The 26,797-nt window shown below is 38.5% G+C and overlaps 2 protein-coding genes across 2 annotated transcripts; both read left to right on the top strand.

Moving 5' to 3' along the window:
• The first annotated feature begins 1,063 nt into the window (after positions 1–1,063).
• On the top strand, positions 1,064–5,374 carry LOC148849296 (vacuolar protein sorting-associated protein 35A-like). Its single transcript, XM_088951401.1, has 4 exons — positions 1,064–1,185; positions 4,310–4,495; positions 5,019–5,158; positions 5,226–5,374. Exons 1-4 carry the CDS (start codon positions 1,064–1,066, stop codon positions 5,372–5,374), a joined length of 597 nt encoding a protein of 198 aa, XP_088807527.1.
• LOC148849295 (vacuolar protein sorting-associated protein 35B-like) lies at positions 5,280–25,858 on the top strand. Its single transcript, XM_088949783.1, has 17 exons — positions 5,280–5,365; positions 5,469–5,558; positions 5,659–5,781; positions 15,342–15,416; positions 15,486–15,545; positions 19,882–19,998; positions 20,109–20,348; positions 20,442–20,507; positions 20,738–20,827; positions 20,950–21,039; positions 23,014–23,103; positions 23,536–23,604; positions 23,695–23,775; positions 23,891–23,998; positions 24,078–24,181; positions 25,010–25,123; positions 25,231–25,858. Exons 2-17 carry the CDS (start codon positions 5,520–5,522, stop codon positions 25,436–25,438), a joined length of 1,674 nt encoding a protein of 557 aa, XP_088805909.1. The 5' UTR covers positions 5,280–5,365; positions 5,469–5,519; the 3' UTR covers positions 25,439–25,858.
• The last annotated feature ends 939 nt before the right edge of the window (positions 25,859–26,797 follow it).

Genomic DNA, 26,797 nt, shown 5'->3' with positions numbered 1-26,797 from the left:
TTATACATTTTAGGCCAAAAAAGAACAAATCTTGTACTTAATAGAAAGGCAAAAGGAAGAAAATTCTTTTATTTCTTGTGACAATGAGTTATCGTCTAGAGTTTGAAATCCAAGTTTGGAAGAAAAATAAAGAAAACAGGGGATATAAATAATGGAGGGTTGGGGGGGTGAGAATTAAGTAGAGGTGTAAATTGTGCCAGGCCACGATTTTGAGCCAGTTTGGCACAACCTGGCATGATGGACTACAGGCCATGTTGGGCATAGGGTTTCAGGTCCATGGGCCAGCATGGCATGACACGACTAAGCGGGTCATGCTACTCGCAACCTGCGTGTCAACACGGCCCAACACAACTCATATATATAACATAATATGTATATTCACACATTATATATTCTATATAATAATAATAATAATAATTATATAATATATTAATATATATATAATTTTATTTTCAATTTTATTATATTATTGTATACATCAAAATTCATATAAAATAAAATTTTAAGATTTTTTTTTAAATTTATGTTAAAATTTTCATTATTTTTCAAAATAAAAAAATATAGCTTAGTTTGATCCGCAACACAATATGAGCCCGTACAAATTTGGGCCATGAATCGTGCTACTAATCCCCCAAAATATCCTAGGAGAGGGAAGCATAATTTTAGTCAACCTGTGGGGTGCATGACCCACGCTTTGCAGAGGCCGTATACGGGCCATGCCGTGCTAGCCTAAGACGGCCTGATTTACATCTCTTCTAAAATTAAAATATTGAGACGCCAATGAATTATTTATGGTTTGTCTTATTTCAAGATAGAAGAATATAAACAGTGCACTGTTTTGAATTAGGTTAAAGGATACGTCAGTAAATTTACGCTTCGGACTTCCCGGCTTTCCCCTCACAAATACTACGACCTTTGTAAGTGATCCTCTCTCTGTAATCCATCTATTCGTCTACTGGATCGAGAGTTCTGATATTCTGTTGTTATCGTTCTAAAATTTAAGTTCGACTCTGGATGGAAATTGAGAGTCAAAACTAAAATTTACGGGCTTGGTGTCTTAGACATGCGAGCCTTCGATGAATTGAGAAAGCTGGAGATGTTCTTCAAGGAGGAAGCGAGACGTGGTTGCTCGATCATTGATCTTTATGAACTTGTACAACATGCTGGAAACATCTTGCCTCGACTGTAAGTGAGAGCGTATGAAGCAGCTCTCTTTTTCTCCCTTAATTATTAGTAACGTAGCGTCTGTTCTTGCTGTTTTTTAATTATTTTTAATGTTAGGTGTGCGCTTATCTGTGTTGTTCCACCATCTATCGTTTTTTTTTTTCCGATAATTTGTCCAATTCAATTATGTCCCTCATCTCTTTCTCTCTCTGTCTTCTCTCAAAAGGGAAAAAAACCCTCTCATATTCCGAAGGCACTTAAATTAGTTAATTTCCCTCGATCTAAAAAGGCTTACTAAATCGGTGACTGTAGAACCTATTGATACATTTTTAACTTGCATTGCTATGTTATCAGCTGAGAACGAAGCTATATGGTTTTTATTGTTAGCATATTTGGATGCCCACAATTCCCAACTCTTACAATGGTGTTACTTTCCAGCAAGCCATAATCACCTTATGCAACGCAAAGACAGTTCAATTGTTTCTTCAATCTAGCTCCTTTAAGGGATTCCAAGATAGATGTTTTGGCTTTAGCGGTTGTCTTTGGGGGGGGGTTCCAATATTGCATGATTTTGTTTTCCTAAAAGGCTAAAACTAAAACAACTGCTTGTTTTTGCTGATCTAGCAGTTATTTTTGTTTTAGAAAGCAAAATGATGCATCTTGGTGAACAACTCCTTAGTTGTTCTTCTTTGTTAGTACCAATGGAAGATAGTCATTAGGGGTGAATATGAAACTGGATATCTCCTCAATTGACCATCTAAAGAATACGCGCAGACATTAAAGACCAAAAACGTGAAAATAAAACTGGAAAAAATGCAACAACCCAACATCAGCTCATAAATGCATGTCTCAGGCATTCTTCCCTTTACAACTCAAAATTTACAGAAATATTCATGTATATTCCATGTCTACATCTTTGATCTCTAATACTTGGTATGATTTGGAAAAATTGACTCACTGCACCTAATGAGCCAGGCAGTCAGCATAATTTCTATTTTTTATGTTACAAAACCTTATATAACATGGAACTCTTTGGAAACTTGTTATAATCATTTTACATCGCTCTGTATGATATATTTCTCAATATCGTATGTTGTAGTCTGGTTAGTAACTTTATTTATATGCTTGATTCAGCAAGGTCCCCTCACCCATTTTAGTTTATTTTGAGTATGATTAAGAACTTGGTTCTTGGTTATTATTGATTTATGGTAATATGATCCATTTGGTTGTTTTGCTAAATGATAGCACTTTATTGTAATGTTTTTTTAGAAGGGGGGGGGTGTTGATCCACACTGTAGTGCAGGGTTTTGTTCTTGGTGATTTTGTTTTACCTCCTTTCTTAAATTGTTTTTTTTTTTTTTTTTGTTATCTTTTGAAGGGCTACACAATTGGGGGGGGGTAGCTCATCATAACATAGGTGCAGGCGGGATTCGAACCCAAGTCTCCGCTACGATCAGCAGGAGAGCTTACCAACCAGTTGGCACCTTGCTTGTTTTACCTCCTGTTTCTATATTGTAGTTGAATTTACAAAGAAAAGGCTTGTTGATTCGGTTGACACACACCACAGAGACTGAATGTTGTTAGCATTTTGTGCCTTTATTCAATGAAAGGTCCACAATCTGAAACCAATCCCAGCTAGTAGCCCATAGAAGAAAATGATCTTTGAAAGGACCTATTTTCTCCAATCCAACTCCAAGATACAAAGAGAAGGCTTGTTGATTCGGTTGACACACACCACAGAGACTGAATGTTGTTAGCATTTTGTGCCTTTATTCAATGAAAGGTCCACAATCTGAAACCAATCCCAGCTAGTAGCCCATAGAAGAAAATGATCTTTGAAAGGACTTATTTTCTCCAATCCAACTCCAAGACACCTTTTGGCATGGTTTAAAATGTCTCTAATTTCCCTAATATTTCCACAGCATATTTCCACTTCCATGGGTAGCAACATGAAATTTTACTGGAATTGACATATTCACCAATGAACACTACCAGTGCTATGTGGAGTAGAAGAGATAGTTTTATAACACAAGTTGGTGACAATATTGTAGATATGTGAAGTAACAATGTTATTATCCACCTAACTTACATGATTACCACTTTGAGCTAGCTTAGTATTTATTTCAAAAATGAAGTTAATTATTAGTTTTTTGTTTTTGTAATAGATTATTTGGTTGATCTTTTACAACCATTTGCACTTTCTATGAGTTCAAATTTTGCTTTAACTGATTCTATCATGAAGCTCTGAATCTTAAGGTTTATAGGGCAACTTCAAAACGTATTCATTTGTCTATAACCTTACTTTCTTAGCTTTGTTTAATGATTTGGAACAATATAATAATTTAAAAAGGTGTGTCTATGCTTCTTTCATCATTTCATAAAATATCATTTTATATTTTGCATATTTTACAATGTTTCCACCATGTCTATAATTGTTTACAACATTTCCATACGACATTTCCGACATTTTTGACATGCTTCTTATATTTGGATGACTGACATCGACATTTTAAACCTTGCCTTTTGGAACTCACCGATGAATGCATTGTAGCAGGACCTAGTAGAAAAGGAGCCTGATTTCTCTCTCAACCAAATTCAAGAGTCCTTTTCATATAGGCCCAGCTAAACAACACCCAACTTTTCCTACAACTCTCCAACCAAGCCCACCTCCCAATCATTCAAATTCCTCCCAACTATGGGCATCCATACCATCTCTGCACCAATCTCTCTATGCAATCCCTGACAGAGGCATCTCTAATTTCTGTACTATGATACAGAGGTCAATCACCACATCAGACATCATTCCACAAAAAAAGGATTTTCTCTTCAAGGCCAGGCTTTAATCTTGTATTCCTGTCAAACTCCTTCAGATTCATGATTCCCTTCCACAGACTGGTGCATGAGGTTGTGATGGCATAAGTGACTCCCATTCCCGATCCATAGGAGCTCTACCATATTTGCAGCTAATCATCTGCCTCTGCAACTGATTTTGTTCATCAGATCCCCACTACCATTTCTAAACAGTGCCTTATTCATCATTTTAAGCTGTCTTATACCAGCTTTTCTGTGCTTCTCATGACATATTTTCTTTTAATTTCTTTCATTACATTGTCTTGTTATTATGAGTCCTTGTTGTTTCTTTCAGGTATCTTCTCTGTACTGTTGGATCTGTGTACATTAAATCAAAGGAGGCTCCTGCTAAGGATGTTCTCAAGGACCTTGTGGAGATGTGTCGTGGCATTCAACATCCTCTACGTGGGCTCTTCTTAAGGAGTTATCTTTCTCAAGTCAGTAGGGATAAATTACCTGATATTGGTTCTGAATATGAAGGGTAAGGAGATGTCTTTACTTGCCTTGTTATCATCCTTTTTTTCCCTTTAGGTGGAGTGGTGGACTGTTAATTTTTTACATGGAACATTATTCATTTCTGACATCCTACAATTCATACAACGCTAGACTACTTGGTCATTTGAAAGCAGTACTGCAGTAGTATAGAATAACTTTGATATGGTCAATGCCCTATTACTTCAGTGGGTGCTGCGCCACCTTTATAGGAGGTCATGTGCTCAAACCTGAGTGATGGATATTTCTTTAGAATATGCCATCAGGACACTTGTTGAGGCCACCCCATGCAAACCTTATTATGATTACTGGATCAGGACCTACTTTTTGCAGTATCTTTTGGCAAAAATGCCTCAGCTACCATAAGGGGGGTTAATATGATCAATTAGATGGAACAGGACCTACTTTTTAGTTCAGTTCTTATTTTAATTTATTTTATCATTTTGTTGGGTTTTTATTTTATTTATTTTCTGGATAATTTGGTTCTTATTTTAATCTGCCTCTTTCTGCAGTGATGCTGATACTGTCATGGATGCTGTGGAGTTTGTGCTTCAAAACTTTACAGAAATGAATAAACTTTGGGTGCGGATGCAGCAACAGGTTTGTCTGAATATCTGTAATCTCTTACCTTCTCTCACATTGGACATGCATGGTATGCCAGTTCTTGCATGTCATAGAGATAAAAGTCAATCATGAGTGCATGATTTATGGTCATGCAGATGGTGTTAATAGTGCTTGTGAATCATTTATATTCTTAGGTGATCCTGAGTTGAGGCATGCAATCGGACTTTCTGGTCTGCAGGGACCTGCCCGGGAGAAAGAGAAACGGGAAAAGGAAAGGAGCGAGCTTCGTGACCTTGTAATATAAGTAACCTGAAATTGGTCAATATCACAATCCTGAAACTGCACAATGGTTCCTAACATTTTTAAGAGGTTATTCTGCTGTCCTGATTTTCCTTTAGGTTGGCAAGAACCTACATGTTCTCAGTCAAATAGAGGGTGTTGACCTTGATATGTACAAAGATACTGTGCTTCCAAGAGTGTTAGAGCAGGTCTGATCATTTGGTTTCTTTTCTGATTTAGAAGTCCATGATACCACAGCATGCTATGCTGACATTCACACTGTTATGGTTGCCAAATGGATTTTGACAGGTTGTTAATTGTAAAGATGAGCTTGCTCAGTATTACTTGATGGACTGCATAATCCAAGTCTTTCCTGATGAGTACCACTTGCAGACTCTTGAGACGTTACTGGGTGCCTGCCCTCAGCTTCAGGTGAGTAACATGCCTATGTTTTGGTGCTTCATTTCCTTGTTTTCAATCTTTTAATACCATTTGTCTGTATTTGTATTTGAGACTTGAGAGTGGAAAACTCCTTTAAAAATCAGTGGATTTAAATTGATTACCTCCCTGCTGACTTTAATCTGCTAATATGGAGGAAATGCAACTTGAAATATGCAATTTCTGGCTTCCTTGAGGTGACTTTTTTTTTTTTTTTTTTTGATCAATAACAAGAAACTTTATTAAAGATATGAAACTATGTGAAGCTTAAGTACAAAGGGGAGGTAAAAAGACTTAACTCCCTATCAAAGAGTACAAGGAAAAAATAAAAAATTAGCCCAAAAATCGAATCCCTATTCACTGCTTGCTTTGCTAACCCATCAGCAAAGGAATTAGCAGTCCTCTTCACCCAGTTGTAATGAACCACCATATCCCTACTCAGCCATTTAAATTTATTATTCTCATTGTTATAACTCCATAAGCCGTTGTCTCCCCCTTTTAGCCACCTAATCACCACCTCCGAGTCACCTTCAAGGACCAAACATCTGATGTTCAGCTCCCTTGCTCTTTGGATGCCATCCAGGGTTGCGAGGATCTCAGCCCTAAGAGAGTCTCCTTCCCCAATTGGGCCTGAAAACATAGCAATAATAGCCCCCACCTCATTCTTGAATACTCCCCCAATCCCAGAAGGCCCTAGGTTCCTTAAACAGCTGCCATCAAAATTCAGTTTTATGAACCCAAAAGGAGGAGGGAACCACAAAGGACTACAGCTCCTCTTACAGAGGGCAGAGGAAACTATCTCCTTCCATTTTCTCACTAAATCAGCCACAAAATAATCTGAGAACAGTTCCATAGTTTTCAACCAATGTGCCACCCTTAACAGAACTAGATCTAATAAGTTTCCGATGGTTCTTTCCTTATCTGAAAATATTCGTGAGTTTCTTTCTTTCCATTGAGTCCAACACACTGCAGCCCTGATGCTTCTCCACATAGTCTTCCCTCTCTTCTTTGGCCATCTGAAAAAGGAGGGAGAGAACAAGCTCTGGACACTCCCAGGGGGTATCCAAACACACCCAAAAAGGGAAAAGACCCACTCCCAAACTGATTTGGCAACCGAACAAGTAACCATAAGGTGGTAACCAATTTCCCCATCAGCTTTATAGAGAGTACATCTATTAGGAAGTAAACAAGAGTTGGGTCTCTTCTTCTGAAGTAGGTCATTTGTGTTAATTCTTTTTAGAAAAGTTTCCCAACAAAAACTACCAACCCGAGGAGGAATGGGTCTACTCCAAATTTCTTTAACCGGAAAGACAACCCAATGGGATCAAAAGGCTGAGTTAAAGTCTTAAAAAACGAGGCACAAGAGAAAACACCTGAAGAGGAGGGAACCCAAAATCTGGTGTCCTCCTTATTGGGATCCAAGAAAACATTTTCAAGGATAGCTAACAAAGACAAAAGGTGGTCCAAGTCTGCATCCCTAATTGCCCTTCTCAAACCTAGGTTCCACCCAAACCCTGAAGGAGAGTCTGAGGGGCTTAAGAAGGAAAAAATGGGTTCATTTTTCAAATTAGAAAGAGCATACAAAGAGGGAAATTGGTCCATCAGAGGTGAGTCCTTGACCCAAAGTTGTTCCCAAATTTTATTACCGGAGTTAAGACCATACCTGATACAAGGGAAAAAAAACTGGAAGCAGATTGTATATGGCTGACCAAGGAGAGGCGGCTGGAGGCTTAGTCACGTACTGCCTGATTCTTGGAGGTCATTGGACGAGCCCAAGACTAGAATCTCTTGGAGAAGGGGTTCGGTGACCAGGAAGAATCAGAGAAGAAGAAGAAAAAAAAGGGGAAGGGGAACAACTCGGTTCTGTTTTTTGAAGCTCGATTGTGTTTGGACTGTTGAAGCTCGAACTGTAAGTTGTGCTCAGTTTTCTGGTTCTGTTTTGTATTACATTCGACTGTGTTTGGATTGTTGAAGTGTCCGAAAATCCTAGCTGTTCTGCACTACCTTCAACTGCATTAAATTTGGTTTAATCCAGAAATTTCTGGGTTGTTTTTCTCTTCTTTTTGGACTGTTAAAACCTGCCGAAACATCCTTGTAACAAGGCTGTGTATTGTTACTCTTGTTCGGCTGTTTTAGGGGGCTGTACGAACTGTTTTTTTTTTGGGTCTTTTCTCTTCCTTGACAGTGGGGTTGTCTCTATTGCCCACACTGTGTTTGTGAAAAGGCCTATTCAGCAATACCGGTTGGTGCTTTCTCTTCTTGGCTGAGTGTACAACCTTGAAAAGGTACTTCGGCTGAGTGCACAATGCCTAGGAGTTTCTGATTACTTCTTGAAGCCTGAACCCAGTGTGTTGTCTTCTTGTGGTCGGCTGAACTTAGTGTGTTGCCTCCTTGTGGTCGGCTGAACTCAGTTATTGCTTGTCCTTATTCAATATACTTGTAGAAGTCATCTGAAATCATATTTGGAGTGTTTACATGATGTACTCAGAGTTTGAAAGCAAAAGTGGTGCTGAATATGGACTGGTTCAGGGGACTCCTAGTGATTCCTTATTGACTGTGACCACAGTTAAACTAGATGGAACTGATTATTTGGCATGGTCACAATCAGTAAAGATTCATGTATGTAGTAGAGGAAAGTGGGGGTTAATTTTCGGGAGTAAGAAGGCTCCCCCAGAAATGATCCATCCTACGAGAAGTGGATGCAAGAAAATTACACTGTCATTGGGTGGCTTGTGAACTCAATGCAGCCGCAAATCAGTCAACACTACCTATGGATGAATTCAGCAAAAGAAATTTGGGATAGTGTTGCAGAAACCTATTATCAAAAACTCAATGTGGCCCGGTCATATAAATTGAGAAGTGATGTAAAGAATTTAAGGCAAGGAGAGAAACCTCTTGCTGTATATTTCTCAACCCTGAAATCCCTATGGCAAGAGATTGACCTAATAGAAGTTGTAACTTGGGACACCACCAATGATGCAGAGACCTACAGGAAATTGGTTGAAAGGAACAGGGTTTTTGAGTTCTTAACTGGACTAAACCCAGAATATGATATCACAAAACATAATATTCTTTCCAAGGAGTGTGTCTCTTTGTCACAAGCTTATGCATTGGTGAGTAGTGAAGAGAGCAGAAGGGCTGTCCAGGTTCAAGGGGCCGATATTAATGATCACTTTGCCAATATGGGGATTAAACCTAAAGGGAATGTTGGAACTTCTAGTGGCGCAGGAAAGAAGTTATATGTGAATACTGCAAGAAGCCGAAGCACACCAAAGACAAGTGCTGGAAGTTACATCCTAATCTTGTTCCCATTCGGTTTCAGAAAAAACATGATAGTAAAAGATCAGGAAGTGCAAATGTAGCTGCCGAGCCAGATAGTGAAGAGATGTCTGCTTCTGCACAGTTGGCAGCCATGAAAGCAGAATATTAAAAGTTTGGGAAGATGATCAGTCAACTGAGTGATGTGACCTCTGCTTCCGACCCTTCAGGAAATTCTACTAATTCAGCATTTGCTCATTCAGGTATAAGGGCTTCTGTTAATCATGCTACCTCTTCAGGTAATCTCAAGATCCCTTGGATTATTGACTCAGGTGCTTCTGACCATATGACCAATCTGTCTACCTTGTTTGTTTCATATGACTTACTTCCTAGACGTGATAAAATCACTTTAGCTGATGGTTCACTTGCCCCTATCTCTGGTAAGGGAACTATCAAGGCTACGGATTCCTTGTACTACCTTCTTCCCTTCATGTACCTAAACTAAATACAAATTTGTTGTCTGTGAGTAGTTTAACCAAGTCACTAAATTGTTGTGTAACATTTTTTCCTTCCTATTGTGTTTTTTAGGATCTGGAGTCTCAGAAGGTGATTGGGAGTGGCCATGAGGCGAACGGAATATACCTGCTTGATACTCCGGGACAATGCACTGATCATCTTGGGAATGATGCTCTTGGATCTGTCTCTTCAGAGTCTGTTAGTCGGATTATGTTGTGTCATTGTCGTTTTGGTCATCTGTCTTTTTCCGCCTTGAGTCATCTCTTCCCTGAACTGTTTAAGGGAATTAGTCTGTCCAGTCTTCATTGTGAGTCTTGTGAATTGTCAAAGCATTGTAGAAGCAAGTATCCTTTGAGAAATAAAAGATCTTCTGTTCCTTTTAATATTGTGCATTCTGATGTGTGGGGATTTTACCACTTACCCTCCATGGGTGGCTACAAATATTTTATCCTGTTTATTGATGACTTTTCATGATTCACTTGGATATTCCTGATGAAATCCTGTGATGAAGTTCCAAGACTTGTAAAACAATTCCATGAATATGTTATAACCCAATTTGATACCAGGATTAAAATCTTCAGATCGGACAATGCAAAAGAATACCTTGAGAAAAACCTATCCTGCTATCTTTCTGACATGGGGGTTATTCATCAAAGCTCATGTGCTAGGACCCTAGAACAGAATGGGGTTGCTGAGAGGAAAAACATGCATATTGTTGAGGTTGCAAGAAGTATCTTATTTGCCTCACATGTTCCTACCAGGTTTTGGGGTGATGCTGTACTTACTATTACCTATCTTATCAACCGTATGCCATCTAGGGTTTTGGGGTTTAAGTTTCCCTTCACTCTTCTTCATCTGGACAAAGACCTTTTTCCTATTCCTATTCGTGTCTTTGGCTGCACCTGTTATGTACATGTTCCAAGTGTCCAAAGGCATAAGTTTGAACCCAAAGCCCAAAAGTGTATCTTCCTTGGTTATTCCCCCAAACAAAAGGGTTATTGTTGTTTTGATCCAAAGTCTGACAATCGGTATGTCTCAATGGATGTCACATTTGATGAGTTTTCTCCTTTTTATGGTTCCTCTCCAGAAGGACATTGTCCACAGGGGGAGGGTTTGACACAAGTGTTTGCTCTTCCTCTTCCTGTCCCTGTTGAGTCCCTTGATGTGTCTGCCTCTCCCTCAAATGAATCAAAGGTGGATCAGTCGTTCCGTTCTCTTTGTCCCAGTACCCTACCTCCTCGTCCTATCCTCAATCCCAAGGTGTATCAAAGGCAAAGATCCAGAAATGCGTAGGTTGTTTCTCCTACAACACATGAGTCTCATACACTTCCAGTCACAGAAGAGACAACAGGTACTGGTTCAGCACCTTTGGATTCATCATTCCTTGACCTTGATATTCCCATTGCTGTTAGAAAAGGAAAACGGAAGTGCACTACACACTGCATTTCCAAGCACCTTTCTTACAGTTTGCTTTCACCTTCATATTTTGCCTCTCTCTCTTCTGTTGCTTCTCATCCTATTCCCAGGTCTGTGTCAGAAGCTCTTAAGATTCCAGAATGGAGGGATGCTATGAAATCTGAAATCGATGCCCTACACAAGAATGACACATGGGAAGTGGTGGATTTGCCTGAAGGGAAGGATCCTGTTGGTTGCAAGTGGGTCTTTACTATCAAATACAGAGCTGATGGCACCATTAAAAGGTACAAGGCCAGGCTGGTTGCAAAAGGCTATACACAAACATATGGGATTGATTATTTAGAGACTTTTGCACCTGTTGCCAAGATGACATCTGTGAGGGTTCTTCTATCTTTAGCTGCTCACTTTGACTGGCCCCTTTATCAATTGGATGTGAAGAATGCATTTCTGAATGATGAATTACATGAGGAGGTTTACATGTCTCTTCCTCCAGGGATGTATGGAACTGATATGAAAGGGAAGGTATGCAGGTTGAAGAAGTCTCTTTACGGACTAAAACAGTCCCCTAGAGCATGGTTTGAGAGATTTAGAACAACAGTTGTTAACTTTGGTTATGTGCAGACACAGTCCGATCATACTCTTTTTGTGAAGAGGAGTGGACCTCTGGCAGTATACCTCATTGTGTATGTAGATGATATTGTAGTAACGGGTAATGATGCCTCAGGAATTCATGATCTAAAATCTTTTCTCCATACAGAGTTTGAGATTAAAGATTTGGGGGAATTGAGATACTTTCTTGGCATAGAAGTGGCTCGATCCATGGATGAGATTCTTATCTCCCAAAGGAAGTATGTTCTTGACTTGCTCTCTGAAACTAGAAAGATGGGTGCTAGACCAGTTGCTACTCCTATTGATATGAGTCATAAACTCTCAGCCTCAGAAGGGACATTGTTAAAAGACAAAAGAATCTTTCAGAGAATTCTTGGGAAACTTTTGTACCTATGCATGACTCGGCCAGATATTGCATATGCAGTCAATTGCATTAGCCAATTCATGCATGCTCCTCGAGACACTCATTTGGCAGCTGCAGAGAGAATCCTATGTTATTTGAAGGGCTCCCCAGGAAAGGGTATTCTGTTTGCCAAGCATGGTCATATGAAACTTGAAGCTTACAGCGATGCTGACTGGGCCGGGAACATTGATGACATAAGATCTACCTCTGGGTATTGCATCTTGGTAGTTGGTAATGTTGTTTCTTGGAGAAGCAAGAAACAATCGGTTGTTGCTCGGTCTTCTGCTGAAGCAGAATACAGGGCCATGGCACATGGGGTTTCTGAATTATTATGGCTAAAATCTTTGATGGAAGAACTTGGAGTTGAATATGACAAGCCAATGATGTTGTACTGTGATAATCAAGCTGCCATCAACATTGCTCACAACCCAGTGCAACATGATAGAACCAAGCATATTGAAGTTGATCGACACTTCATTAGGGAAAGGGTCTCTTCGGGTGAAGTGTGTCTTCCTTTCATCACATCTGAAGGACAGTTGGCAGATTTTCTTACCAAAGGCATTCCCAAGGAAAAACTTCAGCATGATACCAGCAAGCTTGGCATGATTGACATCTATGCTCAGCTTGAGGGGGAGTGTAGAGAAGGTGGGCCGAATGGCCCATAAGCTGTTTATTCTTTGTTGTTATTTATGTTTTTCTGTAATCGGCCTTATTCTGGGCCCATCCTGTTTATATTAAGTTCTTTGTAAATTCTTGCCCAACTAAGGGCCTCCTTGTAATTATTCAAACCTATTTTAATAAAATAGTGTTAGGGTGCTGAGAGAGGTTCAGTTCGAAATCCTCTTCTCAAACCCTCATTGCAGAACACTCAACTCTCCTCTCTTCAGTTTCAACACATGCTAGCCACAATCTTTGTCCACAACTTGTCTCTTTCCAACGGAAATCTCCATAACCATTTCCCCAACAAAGCCCTGTTCCTCTTCCTAACATTCCCAATCCCAAGACCTCTTAGCTTTTTACCTCTAGTTACCACCTCCCAACTCACCCTATGATCTCGCTTCTCCTCTCTAGGCTCCCACAAGAAATCCCTCATAAGCTTTTCCAAAGTGTTAGAGACCTTTGTGGGGATCTTAAACACTAATAGGAGATACATAGGAAGATTAGCTAGGATTGATCTAATCAAAGTGATTCTTCCCTCCAAGGAAAGATAGTTTTTCCTCCAAGAAGCAAGCCTTTTCCCAAATCTCTCCACTACCGTGTTCCAAAAGCTTACCTTCTTAGGGTTATCCCCTAGGGGGAGGCCTAAGTAAGTCATCGACCATTCCGAGGTTGCACACCCTAACACATCTGCATACTCTCTAAGCTCCCTCTCTTCCAAATTCACACCCACCAAAACTACTCATCCAAATTCACCTTGAGATTAGATACCCGCTCAAAGAGTTGTAATGCCAATTTTAGGTTTCGGATCCACTCAATGTCCCCACCTTCGCAGAAAAGGATTGTGTCATCTGCGAACTGCAGATGAGTAAGAGGTATCTCCTCTCTTCCTACTCTCTATCCTTTTATTAAATTCCTTGAATCTGCTCTCTGAATCAATCTCCCAAGTACATCAACAATCAGCGTGAAGAGGAAAGGGGATAGTGGATCACCTTGTCTTATTCCTCTCGAGGCAAGGAAGAAATCCACAACAATTCCATTCACCAAGATAGAGTAGTGGCAACTTCTAATACAACCCCAGATCCACTTACACCAACTGTCCTCCAATGCTAAAACTTTTCAACACCTCCAACAAAAAAGACCAATCAACCATGTCATAAGCCTTTTCCAAGTCCAGTTTACACACCACTCCTTTCTTGGATTTCCTAAAGCTCCCCAGACTCTAATTAGCAATCAAGACTTGATCAGTAATTTGTCTTCCCATCACAAAAGCACATTGGTTAGGTGCAATTGTGGAAGGAAGAACCTTCTTTAATCTTAGAGACAACACTTTTGTGATTATCTTGTACAAACTATTCACCAAACTAATAGGTCTGAAGTTCCTTGGTTGTGATGCCTCTTTCTTCTTAGGAACCAGAGCAATGAAAGTGGAGTTCAAGCCCGAGTTGATTATTCCCCTTCTGTGGAACTCCTCAAACACTGACCCAATATCTTTCTCCACAATACCTCAACAATCTTGATAAAAAGCCATTGTGAACCCGTCTGGACCTAGAGCTTTTGTTCTATCCATTGAAAAGATTGCTTTCCTTATCTCCTCCAATTCAAATCTCCTTTTTAACCACTCTCCGTTTTCCAGATCCTTTCATTTAAAGGTCTTCTGAAAATAGATTTGAAATGGCTAATGAATGCTCTGTTATTTGCCACTGAGTGAAAGAACCCGGTGTTTCTATCCCCCTCCTTCAACCACTTGCACCTAGATTTCTGCCTCTAACTTATTTCCTCCTTAATCAACAGATCCTCCAATTGCTTCCTTAAGCTCCATATCCTTTCTCTGTCTTCTTCTCTAACAAGACCTCTTCCTTCATATCCAACTCTTCTATCTGCTCTACCAACACCTATTTCCTTTCCTCTACTCTCCCAAACTCCAACCTGTTCCACTCCTTCATTTGGGATTTTAAGAACTGAAGCTTTTTATGGAACCCCATTCCTTCCCACTATACCGGCGGATTATAATGCTGCCACCATTCCTTAACTTTCTCAATGAATCCCGGGTGGATCAACCACACGTTTTCAAACCTAAACGGGGCAGGTCCATCGCCTCTGAATTCCTCCATACACATTACTATAGGCCAGTGGTCTGAGGTAAGCCTCGGAAGCACCCTAGATGTTAAGTTACCCCAATGTTCCTCCCAATCTGTTGAAAAGAGAAACCTGTCCAGCTTAGAGCAAATTGGGCTTGATTGGAGGTTGGACCAGGTGAAGGTATTGTTAAGCATTTGAAGTTCTTTAAGCTCAAACGTATCCACAAACTGGTTGAAGCTCCTCATACTTGTTGTCACTCTCTGTCTAGGGTTTCTTGAGGTGACTTTTCTGGATCTAAGCTGTGAAATCTGGAAACTGCAGAATTGGAAGGGGGCGGGGGGGCAAAATCTATTCTTTCTGCTAACAGGAGTAGATTGTCATAGAATTTCTTTGCAAGAAAGCCGCTAGAATGAAAACATGCTATTAGGCATATTGATCTTGAGTGCTTATAAGAACTTAGCTTTAGAGATAGAAACCTTCGTATCAATAATTTGAGTGGTGTAATTGTTTCTGTTCTTTTGTTAGCAATTTGAGTGAAGTAATTATTGAGAGATAAATATAACAATTGCAAACTCATTAATATCTGGTTCTTTCTTCTCTTGCTCCCTTGCAGCCAACTGTTGACATCAAGACAGTGCTCTCCCAACTAATGGAGAGACTATCAAACTATGCTGCTTCGAGTGCAGAAGTAAGCTATCCATATTCTGTTCTCTGTGCCAACATTCTGTATTTTGTTCCTTACAATTTTATGCTGCAGGTTTTGCCTGAATTCTTGCAAGTAGAAGCTTTCACCAAATTGAGCAATGCCATTGGGAAGGTAAACCCTTGATATTAGTTTTAATGGATATTATGTTTAACGTTAAACAATTATTTATACAGTATCCTGGAAAGACAACATAGAGATCAACCATGGTAGCCTCTTGAGCCAAGGTCACCACTTTTGCCATTAACTTAAAATGTTTGTACAAATGTGGCATTTGTGCGGAATGCTATGTGTCTATGTGTTTATATCTATGTGTTTCTATAGCCCTGTAGAAGGGTGACTTTAGCCATGTAAGATGAGTCATGAGGTCAATGGTCTGATTGATCATGTATTTTGATTTTCTGTATGCATCATTTTGCTACCATGTGGTAAATGTTTCCTCCAGTGTAACAAGCTATTGAATTTCCAAACTTTTAAGAGAAAATCCCCCAAAAGAGATTTTTTTTTTTCTTTTCTTTTTGCACTGGCAGAGAGTCATTTGCTGAAACTTCATGGTGTGTTTGGCTGGGGTGGGATGACAAAATGCTGGGGCCTTTTGTGTAGCCACATAGAAGATTCTTGAGTCTTTAAGGTCTTGTTACAGATTCCTTTGCTACAACACTTCTAGTGTGTGTGTGTATTGTTTCATAGGATCTTGTATTCTTTATGCCTTTCTTCTAAATATCTTTTGCTTTGTAGGTCCGAATTTATATGCTAAGTTTTAAGTGACTGGGTCCCTAGTTCTTTCAAGTAAATTATTCTACTAACATTTATCTTAGTTTTCAAAGTTTATTCTGCATTCTTTTTGGGTGGGTGGGTGGGAATGGTATGAACACCATGATTTCTCCAGGGCATTTAGCCTTGTCCAGTATAGCTAGACACTCATGCTTAAATGACAGAGGGAGGTGGGAATCTAGTGGTAGAATCTTTTTTTTTTTTTATCGGCAAAGAAGAATTTTATTCAATTAAGAGAAACAGTTACAGAATTACAGAAAATAGAGAGCAGACATTGCACCACAAAGTGTTATAATAAAGCCTAGAAAAGCTGCTGCCTATGAACTCCCTGTTTGGCTAATGAATCAGCCATCCCATTTGCAGTTCTCCTGATCCACATAAAGGTGCATTGAGTTCCCTTGCTAGACTTTCAATATCTGTTAGGGGATGCCCATAAATCCAAGGAGCATTACCCCTTGTATCAGTCCATGATATCACTAGTTTTGAGTCTCCTACCTCCAAGTTCTTAATATCTGCTTGCTTGGCAAGTTTTAACCCCTGTAGCAGAGCTAATATAATAGTTCAGCCTTAATGAATCACCTTCCCCTTAAGGTCTTGAATACATAGCCAATATTTTTGCTGGAGGAATCTCTAAACACACCACCAATGCCTGCCAATCCTAGGTTTCCTATAGAGCTCCTATCAAAATTCATCTTGATTTTGGAAATATAAAGAGTAAATGAAAAGATTTAAGTGGCTGGTCAGAGATATGGTATTCTCAGTCCAATGGGAAAGGCGTTCAGCTAATGAGATGGCTGATTTTTTTGCAAAACGTGGGGTGCATAGATCTGATTTGTTTTGGGCTAGTTGTAATATTGTTTCCAGTTGGGGCTGCATCTCGCGCCACTCCTGGATGTACTCTGTAACCTTGTGATTTTTCTTCTAGTCTAATAAATTTTCTATCATTCGTAAAAAAATCATTTGATTTTGTTAAGAGCTGCTGGGGGCTTCCACTCCATCACCTTTATTTCTTTCTTCTCAGAAGAGTGCCACTTTATTCCATGCTTTTATTATATCAGTAATCAAGGAACTTTGAAAGAGCTCAAGTGTTTTTACCCAATGTGCATCTTTTAATCCTTATGGCCTCTACTTGTTCTTCATTTGAAGGTAACTTCTTGTTGAATATTCTTGCATTCCTTTCCTCCCAAATAGTCCACACCACCGCTGCCCTAATTGATTTCCACGTAACTCTTCCTCTTTTTGTTGGCTGTCTTAGAAAGTTTGGGTTGAATCAGTGATTTAAAAGGTGTGCCTAGGCACACAGGTGAGACACATTTTAGGGTAGGTGCTTCGCCCAGGTCCTAGGTGCATTTTAAGACATAACGTGAACTTGTTTGGACTTGCCTCGAGGGGCGTGGCACAAAGGCAGCTCGTAGAATCAGGAATGTAATATGTTTTACATCACATTTGCTACATGAAGCAATGCAAGTGAGAAAAAAAGAGGTTGTGGGTTTTATATTCTTGAAGATGCTTTATATATTTGATTTTATTTTTAAATTCTCATTTGAATGTTCTTTACATTTTATATTTATGTATTTTAATTTTAGATAATAGATTTTTTAAAACATTTATTTTAAAATATAAGTTTATATTTTTATTAATATTATGTTTAATAATTTTTTTATTTTTTTGGTATTTTGTTTTTTATTTTTTGCACCTTGCCTTGCGCCTTGTGCCTCAGACGCAAATTGACCCTTGCATCTTTTTTGCTCCTTGCGCTTTTAAAACACTGGGTTGAAGAAGCTTACTACATCTTGGGGAGTACTCCACTTGCAACCAAAGAGAGAACAAAAAGACTTCCAAACAAAGAGCACAAAAGGGCAATAGATCAATAAATGGGGAAGGGATTCACCATTTGCAAAGCAAAGAAGCACATATGAGGGGAGAGGCATTTATTTGGCCTCCTCTTTTGAAGCATGTTATAGGCGTTCACCCTTCCAAGAAAAACCTCCCAGCACGAAGCTTGAATTTTGGTGCAATGGGCTTGCTCCAAATTTCTTTCATTGGTAAATTCTCTCCTGTAACAGGAGTTTGCATGGTAGTATTAAAAAAAGAAGCACAAGTGAAGGTGCCATCAAATGAAGTAAACCAAACTCTAGTGTCCTCCAAAGATTGAACTAAGAAGGTTGACTTAAGCCAAGCAAACAAGTAAGGGACTCGCTCATTATCTCTCAAACCCCTTCTGAAACCAAAATCCCAACTTAGTTTAGAGTGAGAAAAAGTGACAAAAGTTGATATAGGTTGTAAGTTGTAGTTAGAAACTGAATTAAACTTAGGGAAAAGAGAACAAAAAGGACTATCATCCAACCAAAGATCTTCCCAAAAGAGCACCCTAGAACCACATTCCACTTCAAATCTAATGAGATTAAAAAAGATTGGATATATCTCTTGTATTGCTTTTCATGGAGAGCTCGAGGATGATGTGGGAGCTACCTTTGCATCCCATTCATTGTTCTTCAGCCTATGAGTGCTTTCTATAACTTTGTGCCACAGCCTAGCTCTTTCCATTGTAAACCTCCAAAGCCACTTTCCTAATAGAGTAAGTATTTTTGTAAACTAAATTTCCCAATCTTAGACCTTCCTTTTCCTTTGTTTTGTTGACTTGTTCCTACTTTACTAGGAGATCCCTTTTTTCATCCACAGGCTCCCAGAGAAAATCTCTCATAAGTTTTTCTAACTGTCATGCTATTCTAGCTGGAATCCTGAAGGTGGATAGGAATTAGACTGGTAGGTTTGCTAGAGTTGCTCTAATCAGGGTTATTCTTCCACCTATGGATAAATAATTCCTCTTTAGTGAAGTTCTCTCATCCTTTCGACTGTTTGTATGTTTTGGAGAGAGTAGCATTTGTTCTAGCTTTCTTTTCAGAGATGGGAGAGGGTAATAAGCCTCTTTACTTGTGTTCTTATCTTCTCTTTGTATTCTATGATTATTGCATCTGGCAATAGTTCTTTGTGTTGTTTATATTTGTCTACATTCTACACTGTATACAAATAGTTGGGCCCTAAAAATATTTTCTGTTTAGGGTTCTTCAAGAAGAAACCTACAAACTACTTTCAAATACAGGGAATTATGCTAATTCTGGACCCTCTCAGATCTCATTGCACTTGAACATCCTTTAAGTTGATATCTGCCTTGGGGGCTGTTTGATAACAGCTGAAGTTGCTAAACTGAAGACTTATTACTTTTGTCTTTTAGTGAATAAAACAATTAGATAATAAAATATTCAAAAGTATAGTTGTCTACCCAACTTGAGCTTCAGCCATCAAGGGGCTCACAACCTCAAAATCTTATCTACTAAAAGACATAGCAATAATCTTTTCAGTTCAGCCACTTCAGCTGTTATCAAACGGTCCCTTAATGTGCCTTCCAGAATTGAAATCCTGTTAGAATTGATGCTTTTGGGGCTTGAATCCTGTTTGTTTCTCTCTTGCAGTTTAAAATACAAGAATCTTGCAACCTATTCATTCATGTCGATGGGTCAAACATTTCTGCTTTTATTTCCTCTTCATTTGTATAACTGGGGAATATGGGGGGACTCTTCTTATCAATCAGAGGGTTTGGCCTGTGTACGTTTTTTGTTTTGTTTCCTTTTCAAAAGTACATTTATAAATTCAATTGTCTGCATTTCGACAACAGGTGATTGAAGCACAGGTTGACATGCCGGTAGTTGGAGCTGTAACTTTATATGTGTCTCTCCTGACATTTACTCTTCATGTCCATCCAGATCGTCTTGATTACATAGACCAAGTTCTGGTATAATGCCTTTCTTAGTTGCATCATTTTGTACATGTTACAACTTTTCTACATGGTAGAGTTGTGGAGGTAATGTCAATAATGGTCACTATTTATGTTGTTTTCTATAGGGAGCATGTGTGAAGAAACTTTCTGGTAAAGCAAGAATTGAAGATGCCAAAGCAACAAAACAAATTGTTGCACTCCTGAGTGCACCTTTGGAGAAATACAATGATATAGTGACAGCACTGAATCTTTCTAACTACCCGCTAGTGATGGATCACCTTGATAATGCAACAAATAAAGTGATGGCTGTTGTTATTATTCAAAGCATAATGAAAAACAACACTTACATTTCAACTGATGATAAGGTCTGTTCCACATTAGTTTTACCCCCCCCCCCCCCTGGTGGCATGGTGGAAATGTTGTCAGTCTTTAATACTGTTGAGTTGACTATTCTGTAGGTTGAAGCCCTGTTTCAATTGATAAAGGGGCTTATTAAAGATTTGGATGGATCTCTTGTCGAGGAGGTGGAAATTTCAAATTCTTCCAGTTCATAAGTTTATATTATGTTAAAAATGATTTGACATTTCTGTTTATTTTCACTATTTTAGTGCTTTCACTTTCTGTTTCTATTCTTCTCTTCAAAATAGAACTTTTTAGTTCCATGTTATTTCATGTGTGGTTTGTCATTTTATTTTTTTCTTGTTTACTATTTTTTATTAATATTAGTATTGTTATTATTATATTTTGGGACTAGCTTGATGAGGAGGATTTTAAAGAGGAGCAAAATTCTGTTGCACGTCTTATCCACATGCTGCATAATGATGATCCAGAGGAGTTGTTAAAGGTAATTGATCTGTTTTGCTTCTTTTGATGGTTGTGTATCTGTTGACTCTTTGGTTCCATTAATTATATCAAGTGTCCTTATACTCAAATGATCATGACACTCTTTTCTATGTTAAATTTCAGATAATATGTACCGTGAGGAAGCATATTCTAACTGGAGGACCAAAACGCTTACCATTCACTGTCCCTCCCCTCATTTTTTCTGCACTCAAGGTTTGGTTCTGCTTTTTTTCCAGCTTATGTGATAAAGGTTGATTCTTTTTGGTAATGCTAGCTAGTTCTGAAAGTGTATAGGTTTGTTGGTTTGAAAACCAATGGACCAATGTTTTTTAGCACCTCCATCTCATAGGTCTAATCAGGGCGGGGTTGACCCAGTACAGCTCACTCCTGTCCACACCTCTAGGCTCTGACTAAAGAGCCAGTGTCAATTGGCTGCACTTTTCCTCCAATGGAATAAAATGTTTGCCAACATCCAGAGATCTGGCCTTCATAATAGTCACACAACATCTGTAAAAACAATATTTGTATTCCTTGTACATCCTATCAGCACCTATGAATCCCCCTCCACTTCTACCAACTAGAATCCGAAGTGCATCAGTCTCACACCATGTAGAACAGGTAAAGGTCTGTCCTAATAGAGCAGTAGTACTATGATTTGGGGAATGCTAACCCTACAACCAAGTAGTGATTGTAGAACTTACCACTATTGCAATGTAAGACATATGGCAAGTAAGCCCTAGATTACCTCTTGTTTGGGTTGAAGGCATAAAAAGTGGTATAACTTCTGAGGTTCAACCTTCTCAACAGGTGATCTCCATGTTAGAGTGCTTGCAACTTCTACAACCACCTCCTGGTTGTAGGGTTATCTTTCCCCTTACCATTTTGATATGCCCAGCCCCCTTAACAGGTTCTACAACTTTTGTCTTGGTAGATATTTCTACTCAAACTTCAAAAGACAGGAAACTCCAGATTCTGCATTCTCCAATTCTTCTAGAATGAATTTCGTTTCCATGTAAAATACTTCTTTCCATGTTTAAATATCTTGTGTGTGTGTGTGTGTAGACACACATAATTAAACCTGTATGTGCAGACACACACACAGGTGAGGTTTAAATAGAGGGGGTCTACTTGTAACTCTGTCAAAAAGTTCAGGGGATGATTGCATTTACCAAACTTCAGGGGAGGTTTCAGCAATTTACCCTTTTTTTGTACGGTTTATTTTTTCTTCTTCATTTTGACTGTCACTCAAACAACACCGACAATATGTCTAATGGTTTTATGATTAAAAAGGATATTACTTCCAAGGTTTAAAATGTCAATGTCAGTGGAAATGTCAGTCATTCAAATGTAAGAAACATGTTGGAAATATCGTATGGAAATATTGTAAAAATTATAGACATGGTGGAAACATTGTAAAATATGCAAAATATAAAATGATATTTTATGAAATGATAAAAAAAGCATTGACACACCTTTCAAAATAATTATCTTGTTCCAAATCATTAAACAAAGCTAAGAAACTAAGGTTATTGACAAATGAATACGTTCTGAAGTTGGCCTGTAAACCTTAAGATTCACAGCTTCATGATAGAATGAGTTAAAGCAAAATTTCAGCCCATAGAAAGTGTAAATGGTTGTAATAGATCAACCAAATAATCTATTACACAAACAAAAACTAATATTTAACATTTTTGAAATGAATACTGAGCTAGCTAAAAGGGGCTAATCATTTAAGTTAGGTGGACAATAACATTGTTAGTTCACATATCTACAATATTGTCACCAACTTATGTTATAAAACTATCTCTTATACTGTACATAGTACTGGTAGTGTTCATTGGGAATACGTCAATTCCAGTAAAATTTCATGCCGCTACCCATGGAAGTAGAAATGGAAATATGGAAGTTATCTCTTGTATTTCACATAGTGCTGGTAGTGTTCATTGGAGAAATGGCAATTCTGGTAAAATTTCATGTCGCTACCCATAGAAATGGAAATATTAGGGAAATTAGGGATATTTGAAGCCATGATTACTTCTACCCATCACAAGGAAATTTTGTACTAGTTTGAATACTCAGAATATCAAAATTCATGATTCTTAATGGTACTTTAGCTTTAGACTCTTAGTTGTAATTCAGTTATCTTCCTCCGTTTATAGGATTTTCAGAATATTGTATACTGTGCAGTTGATTAGACAGTTGCAAGGTCAGGATGGGGATGTGGTTGGAGAAGATATGCCTGCGACACCAAAGAAGATTTTTCAGCTCCTGAATCAGGTGATTTCTGCATTTTCGTATAAAAGAATCTTCTGAGACATTATTTCAATGTTTACAAGTTTTACTCCCTTTTAATTGAAATTTTTAAATCCCTATAGATGGTTAAATTTAACTTGTGATCTTGATATTAATACCAATCTCTACCATCTCCTAATAGTGTTGTTTATCATTCCTTGCATGAACCCTTTTATTTCTTGGTGCAATCATTAGGCAATGACTTTAAATGTAAATTTGCTGTGGTTTTGGATTGATGATTTTTATGATATTTTTCTATTCACCTTGTTCAACCTATTAGCTTCGAGTTCCTCCTCTCAAGGACATTTTCTTATTTTATAATTATATTTTATCTTTAACATGTATTTGTCTAGTAAATTGGATAATCCTCTTGTCTCTTTTGCACCTTGCTTAATACTATCAGTGTTTCTGTTTCAGACTATTGAGGCTCTCTCATCTGTTCCATCACCTGAATTAGCATTAAGATTATACTTGCAATGTGCAGAGGTACGCCAAACTCTTGTGCATAAAATCCTTCAGAGGGTCAATTTTAAAGGCTTGTGTATTTATGTTGGCCCTTGATCTCTTGGTATTCAGGCTGCCAATGACTGTGATCTTGAACCTGTTGCATATGAATTCTTCACTCAAGCATTTATACTGTATGAAGAAGAAATTGCGGTAATTAGTCAGAAACTATATTTTCTCTTCTAGAAAATTACTGAGTTGTAAGTTTCATTGAGTCTGCAATTAAATACTACTGGTTTTTGCTGACATGGTGCTTCTTGTTTCTTAGGATTCTAAAGCGCAGGTGACTGCAATACACTTAATAATAGGAACCCTTCAGAGGATGAATGTATTTGGTGTTGAAAACAGGGATACTTTAACACACAAGGCTACAGGGGTAATAATCTGAGCATTCATCTAATTCTTGAGCCTTGTAATCCCATAAGCAAAACCTAATGCTATCTTTGCATGAACAGTACTCGGCAAAGCTTTTAAAGAAGCCTGATCAGTGCAAAGCAGTTTATGCGTGTTCACATCTCTTCTGGGTAGATGATCAGGATGGTGTGAAGGATGGAGAAAGGTGCACAACTATAAACTCAACATTATTTCTAGCACAAATATGCATGTGTCCATTCATATCCATAATCTGCATGTGTATGCTTGGTTCTTGTGTGATGCGGATAGTCTTCAACTGGGTAAGGTTGCATTGGTATTAGTGACTTTGGTTGGATATGTTGTGAGACTGCATTAACCATGTCTTTGATCTCTGTCCACATTAGCCCGTTGCACCTCTTTCCAATTGATAATAGCCATGCACTCTTAATTTATTTTAATATAATACTTGGCCACAATAGCAGAGGTCTATTTTGACCATACAGTAAGTATTTTGGGCTGAAATTTCTTCCAGGTTGGGCAGAGGTGTGTGTCAACTCCTTGTGGCCTGTAAATGAAGTTACCAAATGGAAAATGCGTAGGTCATTTGTGAAAGCTTACTAAACAATTCAGGTAGCATATTCATGGATGCATGTGTGCACGCTGGTTTTTGTGTTTCTGTAGTGCTTGAGGGAACAGGCTATGCACGTGGATTCTCAACTCATGGTTTATGGTTGTAACTTGTATTGCATAGATAATAATGAGCATTCTAAAATGAAAAAAAAAAAAGTACCAGGGTATCAAGTCTTAATTTGAGACCTGGGTTTTTTCCCACATTCCACACTAAACTTGATTCATCTCTCTAGCTGCAACCCAATGTCCATTTATTCAATCTGGAGGCAAAGCATGATCTGTTTTGGTTTTTGGCTCTCTACTTCAGTCGGTCTGAGTTGGTTTTCCCTCCCTCATACTCAGACTGTTAACGTTTGCTCTATCATTAATTTCTTTTTTTTTCCCTCTCAATTTTCCATTCCAGGGTCCTACTTTGCCTAAAGCGTGCTTTAAGGATTGCAAATGCTGCCCAACAGATGGCTAATGTTACACGGGGTAGCAGCGGACCTGTCACACTCTTTGTTGAGATACTGAACAAGTAAATATAGCCAAGCTGAGCTTAGTGGGACGCCGTTGTTCTTTGGATATCTATTGGATGGTTCTGTCGTACTAGATCTGATGAAAACTGCTGTTTTGTAATTTCAGGTACCTCTACTTCTTTGAAAAGGGGAACCCGCAAATTACTAGTGCAGCAATCCAGGGTCTAATCGAGCTAATAACAAACGAGATGCAAAGCGACAGCACAACAGATCCATTTGCAGATGCTTTCTTTGCCAGCAGCCTCCGCTACATTCAGTTCCAAAAGCAGAAAGGTGGTGGTATGGGTGAAAAATACGAGTCCATCAAGGTGTGATTTGCAGAAGAATAGATATAGAAGTGACAGACAAATTGCTTTGTTTTGGAGCTTTATAAAGATTTTATTTCTTCGGCTTTCTATCTCCCCGAAGAAATAATGAGGTGACTGCATTTTTACAAGGGGGAATTAACCGATCGAGGAGGGGCGGGGGTGTCTGTTCACTTTCTTGGCAGCATTCTTTTCTGAGGGGACAATCCGTTATTTCTAACATTACTGCCACACTTGTTGCTGCCCATCAATTGATTAACCAAATCAAGCATACACTCATACTACGATAATTTGATTTCATAAATAGTCTTTTCAGGGTTACAATGATAGTTAGCCGTTTGAAGGGTTTTTTTTTTTTGTCACTGCTCAGTTGTTCAAGAATTAATTAGTTCAATAATAAATATGTACTTTTGGTCATTTTCTTGAAAAGCATCTTTGAGCGATTACGTTCTTTTCTTTTAGTTCTTTTTAGCTGTGTATAATTAAAGATGCAACAGCTATGGTTTCGGTAATGCTTGTTCTTTACTACAAAACCTGGGTAGCCCATCCCTACAACTCTAGTGCAGGTGCTGCCTGGTGGAATTCAATCCCTAAGTAACTGGGGTTCTGTGCTGCACCCGAATGTGTCGAGTAAGCTTAAGTGACAAGCAACAATATAAGAATCTTTTCTTTCCAGAAGAGAGAAGAGAGAGAGGAGAGGAGAAAAGAGAGATACGAAGAGAAGAGAAGAAAGTGTTTGAGTCAAAAAAACTGAAGCTGGCGGTTCTCAGCTTCCTATTTGTATTAATATGATGTAAAATAAAATAAAAGACAGAAACTATCAGCATGCCCCTACTGGCCCACCCTAATAATAAGAACTTAAACAAAGAAAAAAAAAATGCTGACAGTATCCTAGACTGCCAATACTATAACAGTAGAAATAAAAAAATAATAATAATTTTAACAACACACCCCTCAAGTTGGTTTGAATATATCTATCGTGCCCAACTTGTAACACAATTCACTATGCCGCAAGTATAGAATTCCTTTTGTGAGAACATCAGCTAGTTGCTCATTGGAGTTATATAAGGAATACAAATTTCTCATTTCTCCAATTTTTTTCTTATGAAGTGCTTGTCCACTTCAATATGCTTGGCCCTATCATATATGATAGGATTGTTAGCAATATTTATACCTGCCTTATTGTCACAGTAAAGAGATGGGATTGTGAACAGTTATCCCAAGTTCCTCTAGAAGATTCTTCAATCAAAGTACTTTAGCAACCCCATGTGTCATAGCTCCATACTCCGCTTCAATATTTGACCTTGTAACTATACTTTGTTTTTTGCTTCTCCATGCCACTAGATTTCCTCCCACAAATGTGTAGTA

The sequence above is a fragment of the Nelumbo lutea genome, chromosome 6, assembly GCF_056320005.1.
Source record: "Nelumbo lutea isolate HS-2025 chromosome 6, American lotus-T2T, whole genome shotgun sequence".
Classification (NCBI taxonomy): Eukaryota; Viridiplantae; Streptophyta; class Magnoliopsida; order Proteales; family Nelumbonaceae; genus Nelumbo; species Nelumbo lutea.
The sequence above is the reverse complement of the archived record's forward strand: the minus strand, read 5'-3'. Positions and strand labels throughout refer to the sequence as shown.

Coding starts and splice junctions, on each gene's coding strand:
- LOC148849296 (XM_088951401.1), top strand. CDS start 1,064: ATGCGAGCCTTCGATGAATTGAGAAAGCTGGAGATGTTCTTCAAGGAG. Junction 4,496..5,018: donor ATTGGTTCTGAATATGAAGG/GTAAGGAGATGT, acceptor CTCTTTCTGCAG/TGATGCTGATACTGTCATGG. Junction 5,159..5,225: donor TCTCACATTGGACATGCATG/GTATGCCAGTTC, acceptor ATGGTCATGCAG/ATGGTGTTAATAGTGCTTGT.
- LOC148849295 (XM_088949783.1), top strand. CDS start 5,520: ATGTACAAAGATACTGTGCTTCCAAGAGTGTTAGAGCAG. Junction 21,040..23,013: donor TCATTTTTTCTGCACTCAAG/GTTTGGTTCTGC, acceptor TATACTGTGCAG/TTGATTAGACAGTTGCAAGG. Junction 23,999..24,077: donor TAACACACAAGGCTACAGGG/GTAATAATCTGA, acceptor TTGCATGAACAG/TACTCGGCAAAGCTTTTAAA.